At 30.3% G+C, this 11,953-nt stretch overlaps 1 protein-coding gene across 1 annotated transcript in view; it reads left to right on the plus strand.

The window, feature by feature from the left end:
- The window catches only part of LOC107452093 (stress-activated protein kinase JNK), a gene marked incomplete in the record, with an annotated part of 100,616 nt that overhangs the window by 79,515 nt on the left and 9,148 nt on the right, over positions 1 to 11,953 (plus strand). Inside the window, 4 exon segments of the mRNA XM_071178897.1 lie at positions 3,187 to 3,372; positions 5,974 to 6,098; positions 9,007 to 9,070; positions 11,568 to 11,657. Of these exon segments, the coding sequence (XP_071034998.1) occupies positions 3,187 to 3,372; positions 5,974 to 6,098; positions 9,007 to 9,070; positions 11,568 to 11,657 (465 nt within the window).

Genomic DNA, 11,953 nt, shown 5'->3' on the forward strand with positions numbered 1-11,953 from the left:
TAAAAAATTACAACATTGTCATTGATGAGTTAAAATATTCACTATACTAAAAAAGTTTTTTTTTCAGTATTACCCATCATCACCAAGAATAAATTAAAATTGCTGCTAGCCTTTTGAAATAAACTTGTCCAAAATCTGATTTTACTTTTTTCTGGAAATTGAAAATAAATTCTTTTATAACTTTACATAAAGTGATTAAATTCATAAGTTTACTTCAAAGCAGGGAAAGGAAATTAGACAAACATAATCGTAAAAGTTGATGTAAGACTAAATTTTTAGCTCTTAATTCTTTTGGAACTATAACAAAACCTAATCAAAATAGTCGCTGGGACATTTAATTTGATGAATTTGATAGTCATCAATGAGGAACTGGGAGAAAAAAAGAACATGTTTTTTAACTACTTTAGGGAAATGGAAAAATAGTACATACACACCACACAACCATAGTAAAACTCGTTTTTTAGGATTCTAAATATTAGCAATCATTTAAAAAAAAAAAAAAAAAAAAAAAAAAAAAAAAAAAANAAAAAAAAAAAAAAAAAAACATTAACATTTGGGTTCTACGACGTGGTTTGTGCCTGATCTGCAATATTTTTTCTAAACTTCCTCCACCACATCAACAAAAGGGTTCAACCAAAACAAACTTAAAGCGCACTTTGTATTTCAATACTTAGGTCAAATAAATTAATTTATTCCAATAGCATGTACCATTGATCTGTGAATTTGAGTGTTATAAAATGTTACTCAACATGTTAAACTTTCAAAATTCAAATTATTAAATCAAAGCAGCTATATTTATAAACTTGCGAATGGATCTTTTATAATGCTAAACTTAAATATAACCTAAGGCATCGCATAATTATGATTTGAAAACTTTAAATTACAAATATAATGTATTTATGTTAATAATTGAATATTACTTGAAAGTAACACAGAAATATTAAATCGATTATTACTATCGTTTCATTTTTAATGTGTTGATTATATTTTTGCATCATTATGAATTAGAAACAACAAAATTTTTTTAAAAAAAATTGAAACATTCTACGTATACAACCTAATTTATTCAATGATTTGAATTACCGGATTCGAATCTACCCAGTTGATTCACAATAATGAACTGTTTTAATTCACTCATTCCAATAAGTAAATCGCATAACTGAATTATTTCTTTTGAGATGCTTTTGAATTATTTTTTTCTCAACTCAACTATAAACTAGTTTTAAATTTGACTACTACATTCCTCGTTAAAGTATTGCTTATCTTCACTTTCGTTGATGTCCCGGTTTTATACACTAAATCGTAGCAACGAATGGAGCCAGAACATAAACGAAAAATCAATTTAAGAATCATTATTTTTTCATTTGTCTAGAACGAAATTTTAGACAGTTCATTAAACATGATAGTTAATGTTCTAGAATACAAAAGCTGAGAATAACTCCAGTAGAAGACAGTATTATCTGCAGGTGATGTCAAACGCTAAGATTACGTTCGATAACGAGGTTGGAAAATCCGTTTCCGGAGCATTTCTATAAGTGTTCATTAAATTAATGGCGTCGTTATCAAACATAAAATAAGTTATAATGATATTTATTTTTGTTGACAAAAAATGAAATGATCTAGACAATAATGGCTGCAGAAAATGAAAATGTAAATTTACTATTTTTCTTTCTATGTTTACATTTACCCAGTTATCGAAAATAATCTTACCCTTCGTAAGGTTATTTAAGTTTATTACAAATTATGTCACAGAATGTAAATAAATATCTTATTTATGCGTATGTAAAAAATTATGATCTTCAATCCAGTTCTTTTTCTTTATTGCAAATAGAGAATGATGATCCAAAGATTTTGGAATCATAAATTTTTCAATTTATTATCAAATAGTTTTTACATTTATTTACATTTTTTTTAACTTTAGTTTTTGCGCTGCCTCTTTTGGCTTTGATTTAGAATTCTTCTTTTACTTTCGACAGTAAACAAAACTGTAAATGTATTAAAGTATTAAATAAATCAAGAGTAATTCTCAAAAAATACACATTGGAAAAAAAGTTTAAATTTAAAATCTTCAGAAAAGTTTATTTTTCTTTAAAAAACATTCATTTACCAATCCTAATTAATACCGTACCTAATTAATACCATATGAAAAGCAGTGTAGTCTTCAAACATCATGCAATTTACAATTTTTTCCTGGAAGTTTAAAATATTAATAATTAATGAATAATTATTTCGATTAAAATGAAATTTTATAATTTGATAGTTTTTTACTAGCACGTTCTTCTACTTCTAAGCCTGATACTTTCACTTTTTATTATTAACAAAGCTTTTTAACCCTTTCGAATCTTATGGGACATATGTGTCTCAAGTAGACACATATGTGGACACACACTGTTGAACAACAATCGATCTCATTTTAAGATTAGTTTGCACATTACAGTCTTTTGAACTTCCCTCCTACTTCGAATGGTCAGTAGGACTTGTAAAACTGTCATGGTGATATAGCTTTGAAAAAATCAATGTTTGTGAAGATTTATGCATCATTTTGTGAGGAAAATAACTGAAATAGAGCTAAACAAAAGTGAATGCCATAATATAAATAATATTTATATCCTTTTACGCTATTTTGAATCATAATTTGCATGATTTTGAGAGTTTATCAGTTAAAATAATAAAAACAATAAGAAGGCTACCACGTCGAACTATTTTACCATCAATCATAAATATCTTTACCGTACTGTACGGTAATTTTGTCAAAGACTTTTTTTCTTTGTGAGCCAATCATTCCATCATGGAACTTTCAAAGTCTTGATAATTCTGCTTGTTGAGCTACTTGAAGAAAAAAAAATGCTTCTTTTGAAATTATTTTTGATTTGAAAAATTTCGCGTCAACTTCGCGTCGATTAAGAAAACAAGAGACAGTGAAGTCTGCTCACATGGAATGGATTTCAGAATCGCTTCGCGGCTTTTCTTATTAACTCGTTTCAAACTTCTTACCATTTATTGCATATCATTCAAATCTCTAAATCCCTTAATTGCCTAAAAATTCCAGTTCATTTCACACACCACCCTTAGGGTGATTTTTAATGTCAGCTTTGGTGAACCATAAAACAAATGAATAAAAAAAAACTGCAATGTTTTTAAGCGTTGTTTGATACACACTTGAGATTCTTAACTTAAGTGTAACAGATATCGACCAGTGGAACAAGATCATCGAGCAATTAGGCACGCCGTCCCAGGAGTTTATGAAGCGTCTTCAGCCCACAGTTCGGAACTACGTCGAGAACAGACCCAAGTACACGGGATACGCTTTCGAGAAACTGTTCCCTGACGTACTCTTCCCCGCCGACAGCTCAGAACACAGCAGGCTCAAAGGTCAATACTTTCTTGTTATTTTATTTAATGCACATGAGTTTTTTAATATCTTGTACTTGATACTTCACATGTGACTTCGATATTTTTGAATTTAAAAAATCGAATTAGACGGCTGGATTAAACAAGACCAACTCATAAGTTTAAAGAGAACAATTTTTGCTGTTCTCCATCGTAAGTAGCCATGTGAGCTTAAAACCTTATTAATATGGAAAATATTTTAAAGTTTTAATCAGGGTTGGGTTTTTTCCGTCAAAAACTGGTTTTTGACATGACAGTGGTAAAAACAGTGTTTTTACTGGTAAAAACCGTCAAAAACCTACTGTTTTATTTAATTTATGGCATATAGCGGACAATATATTATTTTCACTTAATTGCCTTTATAAATGAATGTTGCAAATGATTGCTATTGATTTTGCAACTATATACATATATTCTTATAGGAGGATAAACATTCATACAGAAATATTGTAATATACTTATTGAAAATAGTGATACTTAACTTTTATCATTANTTGATAGATGACGGTTGGCATGGTCGATAACTCCGCCCCCCACATTGGTGACCCGGACGTGATTTGATCACGCAGTAACACCTACTTCGCAATCTCTCGACAGTAACGCCTACTTCTATGGATGATCCACATTGAACAGTTGACTTGCTACTTGTGATAGCGGCATCATCCACCTCCTCACTCTGTTGCTGCTCAGTCTCGTATTGAACATACGCACAACGTCGGCCAGCATACACTAGACTGCTAAAGACAACACAGGAGCGACCACTCCGTGAGGTTAATACACCTCTCACATTCAGTACTTAAAAACCCGGTGATCTTAATTCCAGATCTCCCGGTCTTTCACAAGTACAGCAACTAAGTGGAAACCATTCATCGAATTCTATCCCTGATAAGATTCTGGTGGGGGAGTATTGTGACGGAACTACCTCTACGAAAATTAAACATCAATTCACTGGTATATATCGACCATGCCAACCTTCATCTATCAAAAGGTACCTCATGATTGAATCAAGTTAGCATGTCTTATATACCAGTGAATTGATGTTTAATTTTCGTTGTGGTAGTTACGCCACATACTGTACTTAATACTTCAAATGTGTCTTAGGTATTTTTGAATTTAAAAAATCGAATTAGACGGCTGGATTAGACAAAACCAACTCATAAGTTTAAAGAGAACAATTTTACTGTTCTCCATCGTAAGTAGCCATGTGAGCTTAAAACCTTATCAATATGGAAAATATTTTAACGTTTTAATTAGTCTTATTGTACTTTAATGAAAACAAAGTTTATAATACATTTCAATTGATTCAAAGGTAGAAAAATTGCTTTGAAATTTTCAATTTTCCAAACAATGAAATAGTGTTGTTATGCCGTCTCGTAATTGCGCGTAGTTTGATTACTTATTCCATTCTAATTTTGAATACATTTCAGAAAATAAAAAGGAATGAATTTTGAGAAAACTAAATTTCATTTTAAAATTTATTTTATTTTATATCGATACACTTTTGCATGCGTAGAAGACTCACTAGAAGCTCAATGCCCAATAAAGTCTGTAAATGGTCCAGTGTGATTTGTAATTTGGTACCAAGCCATATGGCTGGTTCACTTGAAATTCCGACTTAAAACGAAATTCTTTTCAAACAAAACTGCTTTCCTAACAAGGAAAATATTATCTTCACAGTTGAGCCAACATGAAAATATTTTTATTTTTTCGAAATATTAAGCTGTGTTGCAATCCTTAAACTTACTATATTGAATAAGTTTATATTTTTATAAGTATTCACTCTAAAAAAATTTTTCCTAAAATTGAACAAAAATGTGTCTAAATAGCCTCGAAACAAATATAATCGAATTTGAAAACCCTATATACTCATCATTGAACATAGTGACTTGCTCAAAATTGAAACTGCTCTGGAGAATCCATCTTCATTTGTTAAAAACATGTCGACAAAGTAGAAATGTGTTGATTACCAATCTGAAGACATTCGAGAAATAAATTTGGAATGAAGAGAAGTGCAGTAAACTTGTACCTAATTAGATTTTCTATTCGAATATTTTATTTTTATCAACTATTAAAATTTGAACTTTGACTCATTTGAAGATGAGGAGTCATTTTTTCATGATGCTCATGATTTTTGAAACTATTCAACCCTGAGTATGTCACTATACTCAATAAAGAGTATATGAGTTTTCAAATTCGACTATATTTTTTTCGAAACGTATTGCTCTTTGTATGCACATTTTGAGAAACTCTTTTTTACTGTATTACTAACCTAAAAAGGCAGAAAATTTAAAATGGAAATAAAGAAAATCACCTTTTTGCTTATGACGGCAGAATAGCACCAGAAGTTACAGCATTACTGATAAGTGTTTGGTGGTTATATCTAGTCAAGCTCGAGACCTTCTGTGCTAGATGCTAATAATCAAGAACTTCAACATTATATTTAACTAGGACTTTAATTTAACATTTCATTTAAACGATCATTCATCATTCTGCGCTACTTTTTGTAACTACTTGATTTCCTCATTATGAAGACCCTCTTATTTAGGAAAAGTGCTTACTAACAAAGTTGTTTGGTCGTTGTAGCAAGTCAAGCCCGAGACCTTCTGTGCAAGATGCTGGTAATCGACCCGGAGAAGAGGATATCGGTCGAGAACGCCCTACTCCATCCATATATTAACGTGTGGTACGACGAAGCCGAAGTAAATGCCGTAAGTACAGCAGTAAGTTATCTTAGATCTAGATTAACCCTTTCTCGGTGTCGCTTTTATTTGCCTCCCACCCACTGCACTCATCCCGCCAAGCACAAGCAAGTATTAAATGTATGCTTTGTCTGATATTCACCAACTGATTTTTAAAACTTAAATTTATTGAACATAGAATAGTACTCAATGTTTCCCGAAAAAGCACAGAGTACAATAAAGCATTACATTTTACAGATGTTGTACAGCTATAAGAATACCTAAGAATATTGACATGATATCTGTACAATATAGATACCAATGATTCATTTTTATTCAAAACAAAAGTATCATTGGTACTAAATTTCGATGATATTGGTGGAATTTTGTGAGGATATTTGTGAAACTAGATTCGCAAATTAGCGATCATTCTGTTAAGTTATTTTCTTAGCTTGTTCAGCATAAATATTTTTTTAAAAAATTACCTATTTCTTATGAGAATTTCTTCATGAGAATTTTTATTCAATTAAAGCACACAGCTTCAAATTGAAGATGAAGGAGCATAGCTGTGTGCCGAAGACTATTTGATTATAAGTAATGGTTCTTATTTACTGATGGCTGGAAAAACATTTGCTGAAAAACAAAGCAGAGTTACAAATCACAAAAATATAAATTTATAAGACGATGGGCAATTACATGCATAAGAAAATATTCATTTAATTTAAAATTCATTGCAGTTATTTTCAAGTTGAAAAGTAATGATGCTTTATCATCTGATTTGAATCAGATCAGAACCTCGAATAAACTATAAGCAATTGGCAAGAATATTCATTGATTATCAGTAAAATATGACAAATATGCTTGTACTAATGACAAAAAAATGACTGTTTTCTGAAAAACATTTGGAAGTAAAATTAGATAGAGTCATTTTAAACCTCATAAAAATAGTTAAATTATCTATAAAAGAAATTCAAGTAATAGTTCAAATAACTATAAAATTGAATTTTTTTTCCAATTTCAGCAAGGTATTATATTAAAATGACGAAAAAAAGTAGTTTAAATAACAATCTGTATAATATAATATATTTTGATTATTTTGAATTGATGATTGAATGATCATATTATGATTGTGTTGACAATCTTTTACATAAGTTTAACCTGAGATGAAAAAAAATATGCGAAGAACAAATCAGAATATGGTAAAATTTTCTGTTTTTATGGCTCTATGGGAGCACCAAAAAGCTCGGTGCGCTTTTGATGATTATTACCGAATTATCATGACCAAAGCCCTTTGGTAATGGTTATGGTAAAATTGACAGTAAAATATGGTTTTATAATATTTGTTGAAATTTGTTAAATGTAGTAAATTTTGGTAATTTTATCATGATACCTTAGAGCACGGTATAAAAATCCGTTATTTGATTAAATTTACTTTCCAGATCTGTATTTTTTACTAAATGTGTGAAAATAAGAAATTTAACTTTGAAAAATTATTTTCCGGCAAACTGTTACCACATGAACGGAAAAATTACCAAATGAATGCCTTCACATTTTGTTTTTATTAACCCGAATTATGGGTTATTTTTACCAGAAATATTATTAGCATACAGTACTTTAATTTTACTAGAATTGTTTCCTCTGTGTAAAAAAGATCATTGAAAAGTACCTAATAACAAAACATGTGCACCACACTTTGCAATGTAGTGTTTTAGCACTTGCAAATGCAATTGCTTGCAATCACTGTTGCTTTATATTCTATGAAATGCATGATTATTTATTTAACTTGCATGTGAATAGTTACTCATTTAAATATGATTAAAACTTTTTAAAAAAAATACTGCCGATATCATATGATATTAAAATAACCTATTGAAATATTTTATTTGCTTTTTTAATGTTTACTCGTGTAAATAAAAAATCAACATTTAAAGAATTCTCTTACATATGCTATATTTTTCTTTTTCTTAATAAAATTAATTAATGAATAAATAAATACGGAATATTTTGTTAGTTCGCTACAGTGTTAAAAATTCCGGATGAAATTACCGTAAAAAGCACCGGCACTCAGAGCTGCGGTGCTTTTTACAGTAAAATCCATTTTTACTGGAACATGTTAAGGAACAAAAATCTGACATACCGTAATTTTTACAGTAATTATTAACGTAAAACTTCTGAAACACTCTAATTAGATGAATATTGAAGTAAAAATTATGGTATAGTATGTAATGGATAATCAGACAGATAACGGATAACAGTACTTCATACCGTAATTTGGTCCGGAATTTCTTCATAGTGTAGAATATGCCATTAAACAATTTGGTATAAATTCAAATTTAAAAAATGTATTTCAAAAATAATATTCTAATTTTATTATGTACATTAAATATTCTAATTTAATTTATTGAAATTCGTTTATTATAATGTAACAGAGGATTTTAATTTTGAATTACACATAAAAAAATATTTTTCAAGAAATGTTTTCACTTATAAATAAAAGGAATCGTTTACTAACATTTCAATCTATTGTTACAATAATAGCCATCTATACCAATTAGTAAATAACATATCAGTAACTTTTTTTTCTTAAATTTCCTAAAAAATAGTTGTTAAAAAATTAGGGGTGCAATGAACTAATTTTTTAAACTGTCATTTAATCAAAATTTATTTTTCATTTAATAAAAATAAACAACATTTAAATTAAACAAATCATCAAACGTTTCTGTGTATGAAAGAGATTATAAATAATGGTTTTATAATGAAAGGGATATAAAAAAATCAAATCCACTTTTACTCCTATATTTCCTATATTTTAACAAAAACTACATTGCAATAAAGAGACGAATAAGTCTAAACAATTTTTTTTTTAAAAAAATGCTACAATTACTGTGAAATTTTACTTTATGTGACATTAATTATTTTCTTACATATTGTTTTTTAGCCTGCTCCTGCTCCATACGACCACTCTGTCGATGAACGAGAGCACACTGTTCAACAATGGAAAGGTAATATACAATGGATAATGTAGTGTATACGTATATAGATATTGTATTTGTTTATGTGTTTCATTATACAAGATGTTATCTAATATAACCATCTGGCCCACAACGGGCTGTTTCAGAAACGTTTTTTTTTTTTTTTTCTGCATTGAGAATGCTAAAACGTAAGTACTTACTTACTCCCGTCTCTTGAGCCATAAAACTTCAAGCCATCCACTACTTCCTACATATTTAATGTTTACAAACTACGCAATTACGAAACACAATTGAAAATTTCGATAATTCTGATAAATTTTCATTATCTGGTACATTTTCTTCCCACCAAGTATGGATAATTCCTTATTTTTATTAGCGTCTTTATAGTTTGAAGACAAATTCTAATTTCCAATTTATTTATTTAATCTTTTATTTAATTGAATTCAGAAGCAAAGATTTAGTTTAACTAATTAATATTAATTGAAATATTAATTAGTTAAATTAAATCTTTTCGATGCTTCTAAATATTATCTGAAACTTAAGAAAACTATCAACAGATATTATGCAAGACCAGGACATACGTTCCCTGCAGAAACTGCCCGGATGTCATGTTAACACCAAAACACATTTTCGAGTGCCCCGCACTCACCACACATGTTTTGAAATTGGGAGGGGTACCAGTTGAGGACAATCTAAGAGCTGTTCTCTATAGTCAAGTGGTGCCGAAGCTGGCGGCCGCAATAGTCCAGACCTTTGATATGATCTGAAGATCCATGGACACGAAAACAACCACAACAGATATTATTAGAAATTCAAATGAACAAGGATCACATCTCTACATTTAACCCGATTTTCTGCATTCCGAATCAGTTCTGCAAATGCAATTAATATCTAAAAAGTAGAACGTTTAAAAACTTCAATAAATGTGTGTAAGCCAATATGTTGTTACCATAAGCCAGTTGAATACGGAAATAATTTAGGAAAAGATTATATTATTTTAAAAGTTTTGTTTTGAGTCAAATATGGTAGCCTGAAGTTTATCCGTTCTCCCAAAATGAGCTAAAAACGCTATCTTGAATTATCTGAGGGGTCCAAAAAGTTAGGTTCAAAAGTAACTTAAATTTCACGATATAGACAAGTTGAATACTTCATAGTTACTATGCCCATTGAAGCTTTTGATCCTGTTCTGACTTGATTTTGGTGTCATTTGATTCAGTATAAAAAAATACATGGGAAACAGTAGAGTTTACAATAGTTAAGTTTCAGCTTCTTAACTTTTTGACCCCTTCTTTCCTTCAGTGAATTCAAAAGAGCTGCTTATGAACAGCTCGGAGGCAACAAGGGTACTTCACGTTTCCATAGTAAACCCAAATCACAACAACTTTCAAAACAATCCCCAGCTTTCCCCTTACTTTTTCCATATTAATAGGCGAAAATGAATTGAAATATAAGAAATAGCGCAATGGAATGTGGAAATCACATGAAGAAAAATTGTAAAGTGAGTGACAAAAAGTAAGAGGAGTAAAAAATTAATGTTTTTTTATTATTAAAAACTAGCGTACTGTTAAATATTCTCAAAAAAAGACGACAGGACAAGTATAAGTGAAATTTTTATAAGAAAAACTAAACTCATCGACGAGACAACCAATGGAGAGCCAAGCCCATCTGTTCCATCCTAGTTTTCTTGACCTTGGGTCAAAGAATATAGGAAGAAGAAGAGTTCCAACTCTTCAAATACGTAACTAGAGTGTGACAGTGCTGTATATTATACCAACAAAAAAAACCGGGTGAGCAGCATACTCAGATATAGCAGAGCATCATATGTACTAAGATTCAGTGCATGCTCATAAAAAGCAAATTTGCAGTTAGGAGGTACGTCACCTCTGAACAGGTTGTTGAACAAATTTAATTAACATGGATGATACAAAATGCAGAACAAACCTACAATAAATAAAAAGGGAGAACTTTTCGGTTTCTCCCCAACCCCAATAGTGGATGGGAGGAGAGGAGGTACTTGCTACTTGTGGCTGCGACATTGTCCTCCTCACGCTGTTGCTTCTCGATCTCGCTCTCTCGCAATGTTGGCCTGTATACACTCGACTGTTAATGACAACACAGAAGCAACCACGACCGTGAACTTAATACAGCTCTCACGATTAGCAAAAGTACGGTGATCTAAATACAGCTCTCCCGGCTTCTCACAAAAAACAGTAATGAATCAACTAGTGGTATCCGTCCATCGAATTCCATCATAGATATAACTCTGGAGGGGAAGTACTGTAGTGTGTCTATCACTAGAAAAATATAATTCCAATTTGCTAGTATATAAGACAGGTTAACTCAATTCTATGGTGGGGTACCTTTTCATAAATGAAGGTTGACATTGTCGATAACTACTATTCCCACAAACCTTTCAGAAACGTATGTTCTGTCCTTAAATTTTACTTTTCTTCTTCATACACAGGGAACGCACCGAATCTTACCATTTACATTATGTCTGTTATAATAGTTTTGTTTTTATTTTCAGAATTAATATACCAAGAAGTCCTAGAGTATGAACAAACTCACAATACCTTAGGGGTTAGATCTATAGGCTCCCATCTAAATTCACAAGCAGGTACTATTTTAATTTTTTTTTCTTTCTATCTAAAAACTTGATTTAAACTACACCAAACACCCAATTATTCGTGTTTGATTTATCCACAATGAGAAAAAAAAATATGGTTTAAACTACGAAAATAAGACAAAATTTACCTTGCAATACCGAAAAGCTCTGTCAGTTTCACCGTAGCATTTTGTTAATGATTTTGGTAAAATTAACAATAAAATATAATTTTACAATGTGTGATAAAATTTAGTAAATGTGATGAAGTTTTGTAATTTTATCAGGAAACCTTAAAATTTATATATATA

The sequence above is a fragment of the Parasteatoda tepidariorum genome, chromosome 3 (assembly GCF_043381705.1).
Source record: "Parasteatoda tepidariorum isolate YZ-2023 chromosome 3, CAS_Ptep_4.0, whole genome shotgun sequence".
Lineage (NCBI taxonomy): Eukaryota > Metazoa > Arthropoda > Arachnida > Araneae > Theridiidae > Parasteatoda > Parasteatoda tepidariorum.